Source organism: Perca fluviatilis, chromosome 24 (assembly GCF_010015445.1).
Source record: "Perca fluviatilis chromosome 24, GENO_Pfluv_1.0, whole genome shotgun sequence".
Classification (NCBI taxonomy): Eukaryota; Metazoa; Chordata; class Actinopteri; order Perciformes; family Percidae; genus Perca; species Perca fluviatilis.
This window is the reverse complement of record NC_053135.1, coordinates 4,556,041-4,576,548: the sequence shown is the minus strand read 5'-3', so window position 1 is coordinate 4,576,548 and position 20,508 is coordinate 4,556,041. Positions and strand designations below refer to the sequence as shown.

Genomic DNA, 20,508 nt, shown 5'->3' with positions numbered 1-20,508 from the left:
CTCATGAAACAAATAGGGGGAGTAGGAAGCTAACATCGCCGTAACGCGTTACTCGGTTATCAGCCAGCCCTGCCTCCTCTACTATCTCTCCGCCTGTCGCTTTGTCTACGCATCCATGTGGGGTTTTCCCTTCGCAGTGTCGGTGTTGCACCTCTCCGGTCTGCCAGCCTCTCAGCCATTGGCCTCAGAGACCGTCAGTCCTCCCTTCACAACAATAGAGCCCCACACATAGACTCAAACGCGCGCAGTGCTTTCGAGGAGCGACGGTGAGATGTTTGTTAAACTGCGCTTTTCCGATTCCTTTCTATTCAGCTTCACATCGGCGAGAAGCGCAGGGAAGCCTCTGCGATGCGCTCAACCGGGGACGCATCGGAGTTGAAATAAGGGGAAACACGGGGGGGGGGGGAAGAGAGAAGGGGAGCTTTTCTTACGAGGATGACTGACTGGTGACAAAGAAAACGGGGAGCCCCTCAGGCTTCGGTTGTCACCCGCTAGAACTTGAAGGAAGGCGTTTTGGGTGACCGGCTTGCTTGTACTTGGACCGCCAAAGCTTCTTTTTTTTTGGTCATCATTATTTTTAGAGGGGAACCATGCCTGTCCGGAGGGGTCATGTTGCGCCACAAAACACCTTTTTGGGAGTAATTATTCGGAAATTCGAAGGACAGAGTGAGTACCTCTCCCTGGTGCACGGTGCTGTGTGGGTGCGTTGTGTTGTGCTGCCTGCCTTTTGTGTCTGTCCTGCTCAATCCCGAGAACAATTATTTAGTCGTTATCGCCACGTAGGCCTGCTTTTATAACAACAAGGCAGATGCAGATAGGCGATGGACTAATTCTATTTCCCAGTGATTTGGATAAACTATATGTCAGAGGTCCATGAAAAGTAATTTTAAGTTAATTATCTTGCTACCTTATCTTGTTTTACAGTTCTCTACTGCTTGAGTGCTACACACTCACCTGCTCCAGTGGAAAATGTAGTTTAAAAACCTGCATAGAAACAAGGATTAAGGGATTTAATAACTTTCAGGTCATATCCCCAAAAATCTGCACTGCCCTTATTAAATCCCCCAGTTCTGTTTGGTTTTCATAGATTATTAGCAGTGCTGTGGTGCTGCACACCATGCTGGAGGCCTTTTGAATAAAGAAAAGGAGTAAACCATCATCAGTCGTGCCATAAATGTGGTTTTACAGCTAAAAATGTGTGGCTTTCCTTACATATTTCAAATGAAATGTCAAGTAACAAGGATTTCCCAAACATAGAAAGTGCAATAATCAAGATTTAATGATCACATGATTATTATTGAAGCATAAAGCAATCTGGCATGCTTAAGTTTTTTTTTTTTTTATTCACTGCTGTTGAGCATCTTAATTAGGAATACAATGGAAGATAAACAGATTATACCCACCTACCTGTATTTACATTTGTTGTGAAATGTTTTCTTTCGTCATATTAATGTTAATGTACTTGATGTTTTATTGTATAAATTAATAGATCCACATTAACATTCTTCCTCCCTCAATCTCTCCTTTTAGATAAGAAATTCATCATAGCCAATGCCCGGGTACAGAACTGCGCTATCATCTACTGTAATGACGGCTTCTGCGAGATGACGGGCTTCTCCAGGCCGGACGTCATGCAGAAGCCGTGCACTTGTGACTTCCTGCACGGCCAGTTCACCACCAGGCACTCGGTGGCTCAGGTGGCCCAGGCGCTGATGGGCTCAGAGGAGCGCAAGGTGGAGATCACCTACCACCGCAAGGATGGTGAGTACTTTGGGCTCTCTATGTGGGCTCAGGTAGCATGTACAGCACTTGACATGAAGCTGTTTCAGTACTCTCACTGTGAAATGCACGCAGGCTGACCTAATGAGGCTCTGTCACTCCCACTCTAAAAGTAACCAACATGTTTGTTTGTTTTTTCCACCAATATACTTATAATACTCTTATTAAAACATATATTTGTGTTCCACTGGTTGAAACTGGTTTTGTTGTGTGCTGCACAAGACAGAGCCACCTGCAGTGTTAACGCAAGACACGTAGATGTGGGATAAATGTGTTAAAGGTGACTTTTCTCTCTCACACTCGAGGTACACAGTGGGTAATTTTTAGTTCTGAGTCTGCTCTATCTGGAGCATTTTGCAGCAGCAAATCACTGAGTGCACCCATTTAGAACCCTGAGGGGGTGAAGAGCAGCTGTGAAGGTTTCCTTTGCTGTGAAGTCCAGTTTTGAAATGATGCGCTGGGCGTCTGGAAGAGACGTTCATTAGCCTGCGCTGGATAGGGAACCCTGGGAAGGATGTAGCTCACTTCCCTAAAGACTAATGTAAAAATTGTGGGGCGTGTGGTTTTTCTGTTTCTGTTCTCATTATCTCCAGGAATATAGCATATTTGCTTTCCAGTATAGTGTACACAGTTGTTAATCTGCATTCATTCAGCTACATTCACAACATTTTATGTTAGAATTGTTAACATCCTGTTAGTACTCACATACCTGACAATTGTCTGTGACTGACTGTATCTGTATAGCTTTTCCTTGGTTTAGAAAATCTACTACTGTGCATATGCTGCTTATGAATACTGCATGCAGATCTTGACTTGGTATGACAGCTGGTATTGTTTTGATGAGTTGCAAGCCAGCTGCACAGTGAAAGTTTAAACTAGTGGCATTGACTGTGCTGGTTCGGAGTGAGTTCATGTGGTGACCTCTGACAATGACAAATGTATTCAGACGATTAAGTCTCCTTGCATAACGCTAGTTAAGTGTCACCATGGCACCACTAAGGATTAATAGTTTTATAAGACCAAAGTGGGGGATCATCCATGCGTGCTTGTCTGGTGTCATTGTTTGTCGTGCATTGCCATTAGGCTTTATTGTGTTTTATCCTCAGTGATTTTGAATACGTTGTGTGAGTTATTTATGAATCAATCTACCACACTATGCGGTCGGGCTGTGCAATTAATCGAAATTTAATCGTGATTATGATTTCGCTCCCAATGATCACGAAAACAGAATAATCGAGAAAAGCAATTATTTAGCTCATTACGTTTTGCAAGTAAACTCTTATTTTCTCTTGTGTTCTGAAAGAAAAAATAAAGTTTAAATAGGAAAAGTATTAAGGCAAAGTTCACAGTTATGTGTTTTTTTTACTGTTGATTTATTTAATTTTTTCCACTGTTTTTTAAGTTCAATAATTGCAACATCTTTCCAGAGATCAAAGAGTAATCGTGTTAAATTATCATGATTTCAATATTGACCGAAATAATCGTGATTATATTTTTTTCCATAATCGAGCAGCCCTACCATGCGGTACACTTTTTTTTTTTTATAACTTTGCACCACTTTTTTTATCAGGTTGAATATGCTTGATTATTGCTGCAGAAGTTAGCTGAAACTACAAGAAGTGATCATACACAAAAGCCTGGACAAAAGAAAGCTGTTTGCAAAAGTGGTAGCTATTTAAGAGCTAACAATATCCAAACATCCGTAATGACTCTATTACAGTAACCTTTGGAAAACCTTCCATGTAACTAAACTTATGGATGGACTAACATTTTTTTCTTCATATTCTCATCTTTGTATAGTATGTATAACACAAGTTCACTTTCACAGTCGTTTTCGTGCCCCTCGCCTTCGTTTACAGAGCTTTCTTCACCGGTAGCAGGCTGGATGGTAACCATAGTAACTTAAACAATGTTTGGAGGTAGGAAATGGGCTTGTACTTTGACGTGCAAGCCAAAAACTGCAGACAGGCTGGCTGTTGTTGTGTTTATTTCTGCTGTGTGATAGGCTGATGGATCTATCCATATCGAGTAAACATGTCCAAAGCTTATCATCATTGTCGACATTAATTTTATTGCATCCCGTTTCGAGATTGTTTTATCAGCCAGCACTAATCCCAAATGTGTTTTTTTTGCCAAAATATTTAACAATAATTACTGAAAAAAACATGTCCCCAAACTACTAAAGCTCACTTCAGGCCTTTTCTCACCAGTAAGGTAGCGTCGGCATCTTTGAGATAAGACGTGTCCCACTGAATATCCACAGCCGCAGTTTTTAATCATAAAGCTCCAGAGCTCGAGAAACCGTTAATATAAATGGATCGATGTTCTCATGGGTAATTTAACAGGATGCTATCAAGGGAATCCTTTTTTGACATTTGATGAGAGATAGGAGCTCTGGATCAGTGATGAGGATGTGGTCTTTAAAGACCACCTATTTGTGCGTTCAGTTGTGTAATTCCTTCTCGGGCAGGTATAAGAAAACCCAGAGGGAGAGCAGTCGAAGACAGTTTGCAGAACAGTGACATGATGGGTTCCTTGGAGACGTGTGAGGTCAAAGGTTGAAAGAGTGAGATGATGATACTGGAAAATGCTTGAGAAAGTAGGCAGAGTGGACATGTCAGCTTATTTTTTGTGTGTTTTGAGTCAATGTGCAACCCATAGTCTTGTTTTATATTGTCTTTTGCACCATTAGAAAATAAGTCTGTATCATAAATACTTCTTTTCCATTGCTAGAGATGAGATCCTGCCACAAATTTCCCACCCAGGAAAATTAACTACGAACATTAACTCAAGTACCAAGTTGTATCTTTTACACTCCAGATTGCGAAGGGAAAGTTTGTACTTTTTAGTCCACTCCATTTATCTGACACTGGAAGTTTCTAGTTATACTGTAAATAACAATTCCATTGAGTCATTTTTGGTTGCAGAAATCTTCTGGCAAAGTTTATCTGATGATAGGATGACATTCTTACAAACAGGTTTTCGCAAAGGAAGTTCCTTTAACGTGTACAACTTTCTTGTGTGATAAAACGTGGCTCCTACAACTAAACTTACTAGAACATTGCATTGTTACAAGCACCATCAAGGAACATTCTCTAGATGTTCTGTGGAGGTATGTTTAAAGTTGGGCTCGCAGGAACCATTAGTGAGCACTCTCATTAGTGAACAGTATTGCATTACCACAAGGTGATGATGTAGTACCCTTTTGGGAATATTTGTTAAACTAATTAACCCACAAAGATCTTTGAAGGCTATACGAAACGTTACCAAACAGCAGCCTTAGGGAAACCAAGGTTCAGGATGAGTACTTTGATGCTTGAATGTTTTTCTACTTTTTCTACTTTTGGTTAACATAAGTTTTGAATGGAGGGAATTCACCCATAATGGAGTATTTTTATACTGTGCTTTTAGCGAAGCAAAGGATATAAGTACTTTAAACATGACCATAACGAGTCTGATAGCTCTCTAGGCCGGCATATTGTATGCCAAGCCATGCTGGGGGTTCAACCTGCATTGATCCACTGAGCAAACAGCAATAATGAAGACACAAATACCTTCATTTTGTATTGATCTTCAAAACCGGTGCGTTGGAGAGGCAAAATCAATGACTGCCTAACGCCCTCCCTCCACTGGCTGGCCCACAGGAGACTTGAATAAAAAAAGGTGGAGGACTTCTGATAGTCGGACCCTGCCAGGGGAGAAAAGGCCTCATTACTATTCTGTATGTTGTGCCTCTAATTAGCTCAGTGTTTCCCTCTGACCTGACTCAGAGCTTCTCCAGGGAAAGTCATACACCTGTTTCAGCAAGGCAGACTGCTCGAAAAGTCTCAGTTTTGATTATAAGCAAGTATGGCTGTACAATTAATCATACTGTATATCAGGATTTGATGTTTCCATAGTTCGAATAATGTAATTCAGTGATAATGAAGTCCTATACTGTATTGTATGTAATTTTAAATCCCTGACATATTAGTCTGTATCAAACACTTCTAGTAGGTAACCATTTATAATCTTGTGGTTAAAATGTGAAGAGGCAGGCAGCTACAGTGGGAAAAATAAACACAGTACATCTTTGAAAACATAAATGGACATAGTAAAAAAGAATTAAAAGAACTTCTGTTTTTAAGAAATGGTTTGATTTTAGATGTAACTACTTCTGTTCCTCCCCCTATCTACACACACACACACACACACACACACACACACACACACACACACACACACACACACACACACACACACACACACACACACACACACACACACACACACACACACACACACACACACACACACACACACACACACACAGCTCAGTCCCTATCTCTATAGTCTCCTGTTTTGGAATTCCAGGGGAAATGTCATTGCGGCAAGCTGATTGCTGTCCTCGTGGTGGACCCCTGGGTTTCTGTGAGGCAATCTTCTCCTTTTTAATCCATGTGACCCAGGGTCTGCATAAACGCATCACTCGCTGTCCTTTACAGTCCGTGAAGGAGATTCTGCTCGTCAGCACAATCTATGGCACATTGTTAATGCTTTCTGATTTGTTCCTCCGCAGAACCACTGGTCCTTTTGCCTTCCACTAATCTCGATGACCTGTTAAGGAGAAGTAACTGTCATTGAAGTGGCAAAAGGTTTATTCCTAATCTCTGTGCTTGACATATAGATGCTGAGCTTTTTATTGCACTTGCTTCAAAAGTAATCTCTTAACCTTGGGACAGGCCAGCTATTCCCAAATTTGACTTTTCTGTTAACCTACATGTAGATACATTTTCTGAGCAGTGCCTCTTCTCAACTCAATTAGCACCTGGAAAGACCGTGAGTGTTGCACTATTGCTATTTTGCTTTGCTCTTTAATATCATCATCCCATGATTTCTGCATTTTAGTTATTCCACGCGTAACCAATGAAAAACAAATCTGTACCTGTGTGAGGATACTGCAGTGGTCATTATGCGTAATGTAGTGGTAAGACATCCATACTGGTGTGTGTGTGTGTGCACAAATTATGTTTTGTGGGTGTGCTATGTGAGAGAGATGACACATGATACATTTCACACAGATGAAAAAGCAAAATGAAAAGACCTAAAGCATAATTATGTTGCATTCAATTAGCCAATGACACAGTTCCTCCATTATGTGGCCTTACAGTAAATGCAGGAATGTTGCCAAGATTTGGAATTTGGGTTTATTTTCCTCTGGCAGGGTTTTGTAAAAGATTGTCACATGGTGTTTTTAAATGCAAATGCTTCACAGTGTAATCAGACAGTAAAGTAGTGAGAAATTGGATTTCCAAGATTATCTTCTTATCTAAAACAAATGCAAATGATGAAGCAATAGCTGGCCAAGAAGCACACCATTTTAAAGACCACCTGTTTCAGATCTTACATCGAATAATACACTGCAGTTAGTAGCTACAACTAACGCTACAGTCATTGCTTCTTAGTCTGCAGTCTATTATTTGTTAATGAATTCATTCAGCGCTGCAAATAAATGTCCCAAGTTAGAGATTAAATATTTAAACCTCCTTGTCTTAATGACAGCTTTAAAAATCACTTAGTAAAAAATAAACTGTTTACCAAAGCAGAACGTATTCTCTGCCTATCTGCCTCTCCATTCAGTGATTCAAATGAATAATCACAGTGTGTTGCTTTACCTACTAAAGAGCCAACTCTCAGGGGCCTTGGTTCATCAAGAAATCCATAAGCTCAGTACATGGCAAAAGCTTTCACTTGCCAATAGCAAAAGAGACTGCAAATGTCGCCCTATAAATGGATTAAAGTTGGTTAAGCTTCAGTGACGCTCACTGATGTGCTCACAAATGTCTTATATCAATGCAGAAACTTCGGATTGGGATCAGTCATAGCCTTTATATATTATTAAATACATGCCATCTTCTCAACTAAACTATAAGAATACCTACCTCTAGGGACTAAGATGTAATTTTTTCAACATAATAAAAAAATGCTTACTATTTTGCTGATTGCTTGATTGCTTGTTTTGTCCAACAACAGTCTTCAATCATATTAGCGACCTGCAGATGTTCGGCATTTTTTGTTTGAAAAGTGACTTAGCCGTGTGACTAATCAGTTAAAATGTCTTGGTTTCAGTGATCTGCTTTATTTGGCCTTGTTTAAAAGAGCACCCCACTGATTTAACACTGTAGGACATAGAAGAAGAAAAAAAGATCAAAATCAATGCAGTAGAACCACAAATATCATCTCCTTTATTCCACACATTCTTCTTCCTTGTCAAAACCTGGCGCCTACATTACCCACATTGCAACTCAATCGCAGACAGTTAAGTCAGAGATCTGGGTGTGCCATGCTACTAGCAGCTAATGTAACCTTCCGATGGTAAGATGACATGACTTGAGGACATTTATCAGACTTTACACAGCTCCCTGTGGAGACAATGAAGGCGGTGTACAACTTGTTTCACATATTTCTGTAGTGCTTCCCAACATCTGTAAACAAACTTTGATGTGTGCTCTGTGGGAAATGAAACTTTTTAGACTGTAGATTTAAGTGATTATTAATACTTAATGTATTAGTTCTAGTGAAGTCTGACGTTTGTTAGGTGTGTGTGTTAACAGTCAACTGAGGCTGCCACATACTTCAAAATTACTCAAACTCCATGGCAACAATCTAAATTACCCCAACCCTGGGAAAGAAGATTAAACATTGAATTTTAGATGTTAGACAAAACGGTTACAAACACATGTTGGTATTTTTTTTACATTTGTAGCTGCTTTAAGGTGTCTTTATGATGGACATTTCATATACTGGCAGTGTAGATACTGCTGATGCAACTCTACCAAGATGTGTCAACTGCCTTTTTACATTCATAGGTTCAGCTGTGTTTGAGAGTATTCAGTGGGCAGCTTGTGTCTGTGAAACACAAATGCATGAAGGGAGATGGAATAAAAGGAAGGAGAAGATCAGATGCAGTGGGGAAGAGAGAGGGGTCAACAGAAAGACAAAATGAGGCATATAAATGAGAAGGAGGCAGTGTGGGGATGTAGGAAGGAGTGTTCACCCGAAGATAAGTGTAATGTTGTGTGTGACTGTGAGGGATGTAGTGACTGAGCAGGCATGAGCGAATAAATGATGAAGGTGTCTGACTATCAGGTGATAGAGAGAGAGAAAGGAGTGTAATGAGCAAGCCCCCCACTCTCAATTTCAAGTGACATGGACAGATTTGTGCTGTGGCAAAGGCTTCGATTTCCTTTTATGTCCATGCCTCACAGTGGATCTCATTTAAAATGAGGTTCTTCAATGGCCTCCAGGCTGCCAGCAAGAGGAATTACAGATTGGTCATATACAAGAAGATTTGTAGTTACTCTGCTTGGTTGTTGCCATTATAAACCTGAGTGCTTAAAAGCACACAAAGTGGAGGGATGTAAAGTCGACATATACCCCTGCTGTACTTTTCCAGTCACGTTTTAACATACCTCACTGTCACCGCATACATATTTTTCTGTCACACCCTCACTTTGCCATCCCTATAAAAAAAGTCTATGTGCATTACAGCATAGTGTTGTCCTGGCGACGGTTGAAAGAGCCACGATATATAATTACAACTGTTAAATTCATCCTGGCGCGTCTGCCTATGGGGCTCGAAGCTAGAGAACAGAACTACTGGGACCCGACCCTTATATATTAATGGAGTCATACACGCATTGTTTCATATTGATTTATTGGCAGTTAATATATGTACGCTGCCTAAAGGTAATTACCCATTATCATCATCATTCCACATTGAAATGTGTCAACTCGAACATGAGCACTAAAATGTAATACAATGTAAGTAGTGTCCTCTCAGTTTGTGCCATGTTGCATCTAATTTTGATTTTGAAAACCAATACCTATTTTAGGTCTTTGAGACTGGCATGGACTGAAATTGGAGATTTTCTGTTGATGTATCATAACTTTAAATTCCACTGTTTTGTTTCATCCCACTGTTTTGCAAGTATTCATCTTTTCTAGAGAATCTAATACGTTTCGACAGATTTATCAGGTTGGGGCATCACTTTGATACATTAGGCTTTTAGTTAAAGCATTCCTACACAGGCCAGCTGACAGTCTTGCCTGGGCCCGGGACGAGATAAGCTTAGATGGGCCCCCCGCGCCCAGATCTCTCCTTTTTCCTTGCTCTTCCTCTCCCCTGCTCTTCCTCTCCTGTTCCTCTCCTCCTGTTCATCTCCTGTACCTCTCCTCTGCTCTTCCTCTCCTGGTCCTCTCCTCTCCTCTTCCTCTCCTGCTCCTCTCCTATGCTCTTCCTCTCCTCTGATCTTCCTCTAATCTGATCTTCCTCTCCTCTCCTCACATCTCTCACTGAAATTAATGTGATCAGTCTCTGATCCATCCTGCTCAGACTCTCCGACAGGGCAGCGGGCCCCTCCCGCATCTCTCTCTCTCTCTCTCTCTCTCTCTCTCTCTCTCTCTCACCGGTAGCCTGACTCTGTCCCTCCGTTGCGGGGCAGCGGGCCCCTCCCGCATCACTCTCTCTGTCACCCGACAGCAGCTGGATTCTCTCCTCTCTGTCTCATCCTCTCTGACGGAGCTACCAAACTCAACTCTTTCTGTAAAAGAGAACGTGTTGTGTCAGGCTTTTATACAAGCTAATGGACGTTAACATGAGAGCTGGCCTGTTAGCTTACGTTACATGGCTCAAACGCGTTGGCGCGCCTGTTTCTTACCTTGCTCTACGTTGACAGTTCCAGCTTCACCGTCACCACCTTTTTTTTAAAATATTTGTTTAGAAAATCTCTAAGGCCTCTATTTTCTTCTTCTCTTTTCCTTCCTTTTCTGAGCACCGGACTTGTGCTGACCGGACATTTTGAGCATACTGAACTTCAAATCTACTGAAAACAACATCAACTTTTGATAATTGGCCAAACCATTTTTGTGTTGGGGGTGGGGGGGTTCTTGACCACTATTTCAAGGACAATTAGGAAGAAAACAAATAAAAAGCTTTTATGTAACTCAAATATTACATATTTTTTTCCACAAATAGGCCTATTTAAAAAAATGTTTTTCAATTATTCCATAATTTAATGAGGGCCCAGTTCTGGGCCCCCCCCTACTGTGGGCCCGGGACAACAGACCCGTTTGTCCCCCCCTATCGGCGGGCGTGCCTACACATAAAAATTGGCGAAGAAGATAAAATAATTTACTGCAAGTTGTAGACTGCTGTGGCCGCATCAGCCATGTAACTGTCTGATATACAATCATTTTCAATGCCAATATGAATACCATGCATATCAGTTTAACCTCAGCTATGAAATCCATTTCACAGCCACACTTTGCAGGCACATTGCCAATGAATAAATATGGGTTACTCTGATGTTGGATCTATGGATAAAGCCAAAACACGCTGCCATTATGTGATGGTTTTACCATAAGCAGACTTCTAACAACCCCCTCCCCCAACCTGATTATTCTAAAACACCTCGCTTTGCAGCTCCCCCTACCCTTGTCTCTCCTCATTCATGCCTCCATTGAGGGCCTAACACCCACTCTTCACAGCTGTAAACCAGACCGCTCTGTGCATGCGAGATACCATTCATCCAGCCAGTATCTGAGAGATAAATGATGATCTGGATGTGAGTAAGTGAGATCATTTTCCCAGATTATTTTTAATTTAGTTTTTTTTTTTATGTGAAGAAAGCCCAGAGTATCTCATGCGAGTCGACCACTTATATTGTTAGTATGTGATTTCAGACCATGATCCCTGCTTTTCTCTCATTAACAGGTTAGCAATAAGCACATGAACAGCATCCATTCATTAGATCACATGCTGACCTGATTGTTTTCATTCATGTGGTTGTTGTTTGTCATTTGGTGAATTTCTAGATGCATTTGTGGAGTGAAAGTATTAATACATATTGTTTTATCAGCATTTTCTTGACCAAGATGTGTTGCTTGAGTTCTTCAGTCCTCGTAGGCATAGTGGCAGACCTGATGCAAGGCCATTTATATGTTGATGTTACTACAGTATCTTCATGCTCAGGCAGTCGGTGCTTGACCCTTTGATACAGATGACTCAGACATTATTCCTACTCGCTGAATTAGGTGAAAGCCTACGTTTATGAATTGGAGCATTTTTAGAAGCCCACCACTAAATGCCAGGCAGGGATCAGCATGCTGCAGCGCCTGCAGAGTCACTTTGATGGAGATTAAATCGACAAACCCTTAGAGTCCGAGGGGAAAGCCAACGGCCACTGGCCGGTTTCATCACAGCTAGTTGTACTCGCAGCAAAACCTGACATCCACACATAATCAAGCCGTTGGACCACAATGGTTCCACTCTGTGACTGAGACTTCTGAGTTGTCTTTATTGCGCCCTTAATTGAGCAACCCTTGTTTAACACCTTTTTTTGAAAAGTGGTCATAATCATATGTGTATTCTGGGCTGTTTCAAGCCATTTACCATAAAGGTCAGAATACATGGCAATCCAACTTTAGCGGCGACTGGTCTGACCACGGAGACATGAGTGACGGCTAGCTTGATGCAGAAACATCAGACACCTGCTCTGGACCACCCAAGAAGCACAGGAGAATAGGATTGGCTGACAAAAAGACTGCGATCAAGTTCACCGTCACTTGCATCTCTGCAACCATAGACTATGGGGCAAGCCAGCCACCCCTAAAGTTGGAGACAGACACAGGCAGAGCAGAGCAAAGTCTCGGCGAGGCATTTTATACCGTCTGCAGGACGTCGGGACAATGGCACACAGATGGTCTCGAGCCTTGCTGATATGTTATGCCCTCTTATCAGTCTATGTCAGTTCAGTCTCAGAAAAACTGCAAACAATGCAACGATGTATGACTACTAAGATGCCAGGTACTGGTTCCAAAATTAAAGTCTGGGATGTTACCTGGCCACCATTGGGACATCTTCCTTGGACATTACAGCAACATCAAAATATATCCCTACCATAGCCAACAGGCCTTTTTAGCTATTCTGCAAAGGTTTGTGTGTACAGTATCCATTCTGCAGCTTTATACATCTTATATGAGTGGCATGCTGTGACGCTGATCATCCTCCAGCAGAGCATTTTTATACATATACATCTCCATCAGTAGCTCTGGAGCACTGATGTCCTGGACCTCTGTAGTGTTTTAACAACGTGTCACATTCAAGATAATCCTGATAATTAACAAATCCTCGGTTATAACCAACATACACAGAGCAAACAGAAAAATCTGTTTCACTAATAAGACATGCAATCACACACTGAGTCAATACTGACATGCAACAATATTGCATTAGGACAAACAAAAACGAGAGACCTAATGATCAAAAATACAACTGTTTATAGATAATCTAACAATTTGAAACTCTAACCATTTAATAATAAATAGTTTACCCAACAGTTTTATTTCTTCTTCATTTCTGTCATGTACTTGTTGTATGTCAACAGTGAAATTGTGTATATAGCATATAAAAATGAACAATTAAGTATCTGTTTTCAAAGAGTCCAAAATATTCAGGGTTCCATAAAAATCAACTTTTATTTTCCAATCAAGTCACTTTGCTTTGTGGTATCTTGTTTGCTGCACCGCACATTCATAATGATAAACAGTGTATTTATGGCACCATTCACAGCTTGCTGTTTGACAGAGTCCGCAGAGCCTTCCATCACCCACCATGATCTCCCAGATAACCTTTTGCAGTGAGACCGCATGGTGCCTAAAGCTTCAGAGAGATTATTCCTGTTAATGCTGCTATGCAAGGCTTTGTTGTATTCCATGGATATCTCAGGACTTGCTCCATGACCTTAGCTTATCTCCCCGCTCACTGGCACAAATCTGACATAGCAAGTCAACAAAAAGTACAATTTGATACGTTTCACTTTACAGGCATAAAGGGATTTCAACATCAAACCTTCCTATTAACAGAACACAATGGCGCATGAAATAGCTAACATGGGAAAAATAGCTGCATAATGTGTTGAGTCTGAGAGTGAAGCATGAATGAAGATGACCATAATCCATAACATTAAAAATGACTAAATTATTATTATTATGCTCTCCATTGTGACTCATCCTCTGATTCTAAAACACAGACTAAGCTTTATTTAGCATTTATTTGTCAGTGTATGAGATCTCGGCCTATTCCAAGATATTTGTATTTGGATACACTCGTAAAATAGCACCACTTTATATTTTCTTTTAAACTAATTTAACTAAAACTAATTTGAAGTGAATTATCTCCGAGTGAAATCCCAACTCTACTGAAGATATTAAATCCTTGCCTGACTTAGAGTGCACTCGAATATCTTGTCATCTGATCTTGAGGTTTCTGTGACTCAAATATGTGATCTTCTGTTTAAAGGACACTCCCTAAATAATAGACTCTTGCCAAAATTATCAAGTCCTGTTCAAAGTCATTATGCACTGACGACACCCGGCCACAATGTGCAAAGAGTTAATGCTCTGGATTTTTCTCATCATGTTCTCTTCACTTTGATCGTTTCTGGTTTTCTAGTGCAGGTGATATTGGCAGTCTCCACATCCTCACAGGGCTGCAGGGTATCACACCCACAGGTCCTATCCATTAAGTCAAGGCAATTGCACAATGGCACATGGGAGTAGATGGATTTGTGACCCATCCGTAACCGATTTCCTTTAATTAATTAGAACATATATCAATGCAATAGCCATTATATAACATTTTCTAAAAAAAAAATGTTCAAGACTGTGTCCAAGAGAGAGAGAGAGAGAGAGAGAGAGAGAGAGAGAGAGAGAGAGAGAGAGAGTCAAAAGAATCATGACGTAATTTGTTTCTGGCTTTGTTTTCTGAAGTTTTTTGTTGTAATTGTTCTAGGCACTGTAGTGGTATTGAGTAGAGGTAACAGCACTGAAGTTACAAAAGATAAAATTTGCCACGGGAGCAATAACTTCTAGAGCTTGGGAGGAGGGTACTGTATAAATGAAAATGATTTTTTAGTCACTCGCAGTGAAATGGTTACATTTGTTTTTACCTCTTTTTGTACCTCGCTTTACGTTCTACGGTAATGGAGCAAATAAGGACATTTTCACTGATATGCCCAATGATGGACAGACATCTGTGTTGCAGCGATTTGACATGTGACTTTTGGGTTATGGGACAGTCTCTCCAACCATCAGGCCCCCGTGCTGCCACTGATGATGTAACCCCGGAGATAAGGTAGCCCTCCTGGATTAGAGAGCCGGCATCAGAGTTACACAGCTCTTAGTACAACAGAATGTTACCGGGGGAGAATGGGAAGGGACATTTTCCCTGAAATGGAAGGCAAAAAAAGTAAATCTTCCTCCCTTTTGGGACAAGGTCAATTAACTTTTTTATTTCCTCGACTCTAATAATCTTTCCCCAGCAGTGACAAGTTAAGGGAATTACTGTATGTTCTCTATCCCTAAAACAAGTTGGAAACGGCCTGTGCTACCACAACCACAAAATGATGTTGTGTTGCTAAACCTTTGGATGTGAAGTCAAATAGGAGGCAATGATAGTGTAGCAGTGATTGACTCAGACACATGGATATGCAGACGCAGGGTCAGAGAGCGACCCGGATAAGTTGACTTGATGACAATTAGCTGCGAAGACGCTCCCTGCTGAGATTTTGACAGGGAGAGAGAGGGAGATGTCACTGTAACCCCTCGAGCAGTGTAGTGTAGCACCAACCAACAGCTCCCTGCTGCTGGAGGCTCAGCTCACATCAGTGTCACACACACATACCTGTACACACATACACACACCATGTCCTGGGCAAAAAAAGCATAGGCTGCAATTTAAAATGATTTTGACTGCAATACTCTTGGCAGCGGTTTCTCCAAATGAGGGCTCTCAAGATTTCCATATGCCACTATCCTGCATTCACTGTCAGACTCAACCGGTCAGCACATGATAAACTGATCAGTGTGTTTGTGTGAGAGACAGACATATACTTGACATAATGCATTTATTAACTGATTAGTGTGTGTGCTACACGTTAGCTACCCTGCCACTGTAAAAAAATAAAAAAATGGCCACATTGAGCTGCATTGTCTTAATTATTGATAGTGGAAAAAGAATCTAATGAAATTTCCAGAGTCTTGAAACTAGAACTCCTCTCACAGCACTGCCTATGAACACACTCAACAATTCCTATTTGTTCAGTAAGTTACGTTTCCCCATGGCTTTGCTGTGATAAGATAATGGAGCAGAAATTTAAAAGGATAGCTTACCCACAATGTTCAGAGTTATTTGTCTTCTTCTCTCTGTCCAAAACTGTCATTTGCCCCGGATTTACTGCATATTACTGGTTTACGTGAACTCGCCATGTACTGATGATAACGTTGTAACTTTTCCTGCAACAAAACTAACAGGAGAGCCCCTGAAGTTCAGGACCTTGGGGGCTCCATGCAGTGTTTCCTCTAGAAAAATGTTCAGCTGCGGTGGGGGGGTCGAACGTCAAAGTACAGGCTTATCTGCTAATGTTAGCTACCGACCGTTACCTTGAAACCATCCAGCAAATAGACGGTACTGTAGGGTGATTTAACGTCACCACTCATTTTACACAGTTTAACAACAAAATAAAACGCTGAGTTAACATTACTAGCTACGTTTTTCGTTGATTTTGATGCACCCCCACTAACCTGGAAAACGGTAACTTTTATACAGACGGTGTCAGTCAAAGCCAGAGGGACCGTCACCGTAGCGTCTCATCTGGGGTCTGATAAACGGTAAATTCATCAAATTCAGTGACCACAATGCTATTTTCCAATAAACTGTAGCTGTCATATTTCATGGGACCCGCGCGAGTGCGGATTTAATGTTGTGGCTTTCGTCGCTGTTTGCCTAAGATTGAGTGACAAGTAGTACTCGCCCTGTTTATTTGGTTGCCATGACTTCACGAGTGATTACGTCCTGTCACTGTTCCAGTTGCTCACCCTAAAGAGGAGAGAGAGCGGATGACAGTTCGCTTGAGTTCAGTAGAGCACACGGCTCTGCAGAGTCGTGTAATTACGACTTCATGACTTTTCATAAACAGCTTAAGGAGCGGCGGTGCGCGGTGTACATAGTGGAAACTCTGTTGTGCGTCTGCCCTATTTCTGATACCGTGGCAGCAGAAATTTTACCGTGGCGGGTAATATCAACTAGAAGAAACCCTGCCATATATTAACCCTCTGAAATGGGCCATATTGGATAATGAGTATATTTTCTGTTATTTTAAAGTTAGGGTTGCAACTAGCAATTATTTTCATTATCAATTAATCTGTTAACTATTTCCACAATTAATTTATTAATTATGTGGTCTATTAAACATCAGAAAACTGTGAAAAAGGCACATCACATTGTCATTGATTATCAAAAAAGCTGCTGATTAATTTTCTTTTGATTAATCGACTCATCGTTGCAACTCTACTTGAGTACATATTGCTGGTAATACGTAAGCAATTTTACTCAAGCAGAATTGTGACTGAAGTACAGTTATTACATTGTGGTATTGCTGTTAAAGTCCCTCTCCTCTCCTCTCAAAACGTTGTTTTGCTCATTGTTCCTTGACTGTATTGTTTGATATTCACTGTGCAGGATGGTGTATGTGCAGAGTTTGACTCTAGAAGGCTGTTTTCACGTGCATCTGCTGGGAGGAAGGGGGGTTTCTGCGCTTGAATCTGAGTTTAAGAAGTGTACGTACCTGCAGGTTTTATGACATCACAATTAGTTTGGAACCAGTCATGGTCCAATGAGCAACTTGTGTGATATGGAAACTTTAAACCTCGTCTCCATAAAAAAAATGCATAAAAACTAAACCGAACACATCACTGCTTCAGTACGAATTGAGTGAAATGAAATGAAAGTGAGAAGAAAATGTGCATCACCTTTACCACAGAGGAGTAGTGAGCCCTCAAGCTTAAAATAAGGTTGAACTGACGTAACCTTAATAGAGTGTAATTAATATGACTTTAGGAAAAGAGGTGGCGAACAGAGGCTGTGTGTGTGTGTGTGTGTGTGTGTGTGTGTGTGTGTGTGTGTGTGTGTGTGTGTGTGTGTGTGTGTGTGTGTGTGTGTGTGTGTGTGTGTGTGTGTGTGTGTGTGGCGGCGTATTGGATAGCTCTGTGTAATGAAGGTGAAGGCACAACTCTGTGGGAACAGTTGGTCAGTGGTGTATCAGTGCAATGTAACGTAAGAGTGTCCTCATCTGAACTTGAAGTCCAACCATGGTGCTGCTTTCAGTCCAAACCTCAAAGTCAACAAGGACTAAATAAATCTTAAAAAGTCACCTTTATTATTGTCTAATTCTTTAGTACATTTTGGATGAGGAGGCACATGTATCCATATGTCTGCACATATTGTGCTTATTCCATGACTAATGTCTTTGTGTGGAGTAGTCATCCAAGTAGTTTATTGGAGTCCAATCCAGTCCAACACAAACTGGCGTGGAGGTGACTTTGTGTATGCAGATATGCCTATTTTAATCTTTTGGTTTATCAGAGGTAAAACTGAATCCCCACAGTACCAGAGTAGTGGTGTGTTCAAAAGAGATGACGCTAAACAATGCAGCTTTGGTCTGAAAAGATTAAAGAGCTCCTCAGCATACTGTGATTTGGCATATTCTGTGTATGCACTTGGTACCACACTGTGCTGTCATCCTGCCGAGCCATCTGTGTAGCAACAGATTACCAGGTAGCCCTATTAATCCAGGTAGGCTTCACGGCATCAGGGAGGAAATGAGACCCACATTTCCACTCAGGCTTAAGGCTTGTGGCTTGACTTTGATACACCAGGCTGGTGTAACAAAGCGCTGGCAATGCAGAAGGCTTATCATGCTGTTATATATAGGATTGACTCTGGATTTAGTGACGTTTATGTGGATGATTGGCATTTCTGTGTTTATCAGCTCAATTTCACCTTGCTAAAGTTTGAGATTATTTGCCTCTTTCACAAACTGCAAGTCAGCACTTTCCTCAGCAGATTAGAGCTCAGAAAAGAACAGATTTTTGTTTCTGTTTTAATCCAGCCATCCATGATTGTAGATTTTAAGTTTGCGATGGAGAATGCTGAATCATGCTGTTTTTGAAAGACAAGAGGAGGTCATTTTGTTTTTTTCCAAATGCATATATCTGAAGTAGATGGCACCTGATGTATCACATTAGGATGCCTAACTTTGTTTTGCTCTGCAGCTTTGTATGAATATTCAGGACAGAGATGCTTTGACTAAAGCTGTTTTGTACCCTTCAAAGGTGCGTTCTCTCATTACACTGCACCATGTAAACCAGCTCCATCGGCTGCTTATTAGATTTAGTTGGACAGAGAACATTCTGCTAATTAATGCTGCCGGTAGAGTGAGAGTGTGTGTGTGTGTGTGTGTGTGTGTGTGTGTGTGTGTGTGTGTGTGTGTGTGTGTGTGTGTGTGTGTGTGTGTGTGTGTGTGTGTGTGTGTGTGTGTGTGTGTGTGTGTGTGTGTGTGTGTGCATGAGCCAGTGTCTTTCCCTGCTTCGGAGTGTGCTGAACTGAGATCTGTGAACCTCATTAGTGTTTGTGTGCGCGTGCTTGTGTGCATGGTTGTCTGTCTCTATGCCAGTGTGCAACTGAGAAATGTAAATTTTATTTCTGTTTGTGCATATGTGTGTGCATCTCTGTGTGTTATGTGTGTGTGTGCGCGTTTGTCTTTGACCCTCTGTTGAGGCAGGATATTCAGGCAGACAGGGAGAAATTTGCATCGGCAGCATCACCGGGGATCTGTTTTATCTGTCCGCTTATTACCCGTCAGGTGGCCTTGCTGCAGACAACCTGGGCAGCTATCTAATTTCTCAAGGAGAGAGACATACACAAATAGGGAGAGAGAGGGAGAGCAGGCACAGTAAGGCAGAAGGGAGGACCAAGAATAGTGAGAGAATACAGTAGCAATAGAAAAAGAAAACAACAGTGAGGTGGATTAAAAACAGTGAAGGGGGAAAACAGACGAGGATGTGGAGAGAAAAAAAGCAAGACAAAGAGTAGCAGTGAGTAAAACAAAGAAAGTAATATTAGGATGTGGAGGGGAAAGAGAAGGAAATGGAAAATAAATGGTATCACCAGATTTATTTTGCTTCAAAATGGCTTCATTATGTTGTGCCTCATCACACACGTACGTCTTTGAAAGTACTGGAAAAATGAAATGAGTACAATCATGAGGCTAACAGCACAAGTAGATTTTTTTTTATTTTGTCATTTAAATGTAGATTTAAAGCACAAATAAACAGACATGCAGGTCAGAGTGGAGGTTATTACAAACCCTTATGCACACACAAACTGCCACTTGGTCTCTTGTCATCCCCATATTGTCATACCCACATACAGCATTGTATTCCCCTCTTCACACACACCTACGCATGATGTAAGCACACACACACCCCTCTCATCCCCACATATGGTTGAGACCCACGTGCACTTCCTCTCCCTTTCAAATTCAAATTGATCCAAACAATGTGACATGAAAAAAAACAGCACATGCATAAACAAAACCCTGATGAACCTTATGATGAACCAAAAGAAACAGTCAATAACTGTAAAAAGCCAAATGGAAAATATAATAAATGTATCCACACATTATATTTTATATTTTTTCATCCAATTTTAGGAACACATTTTTCATATATATCTAACCATCCCTGTCTGTCTCTCGTTGTCTCCTTCTCAACACACATGCACATAACTATCGAGCCTCCTCTCATTCTTATATTGCCTAAACAAGTCCAACCATTATGCTTTCTAGAACA

General features: G+C 41.1%; 1 protein-coding gene across 5 annotated transcripts in view; it reads left to right on the top strand.

Moving 5' to 3' along the window:
• Positions 1 to 422: 422 nt before the first annotated feature.
• The window catches only part of kcnh7 (potassium channel, voltage gated eag related subfamily H, member 7), a 61,986-nt gene continuing 41,900 nt past the window's right edge, over positions 423 to 20,508 (top strand). For all 5 annotated transcript variants that reach the window (XR_005638458.1, XM_039793373.1, XM_039793372.1 and 2 more), the window contains exons 1-2: positions 423 to 666; positions 1,531 to 1,761. Coding sequence is in view for 4 of the 5 variants with exons in the window: in XM_039793373.1 (XP_039649307.1) it covers positions 591 to 666; positions 1,531 to 1,761 (307 nt within the window). In the remaining variant the exon portion in view is untranslated. The remainder of the gene's footprint in view (positions 667 to 1,530; positions 1,762 to 20,508) is intronic.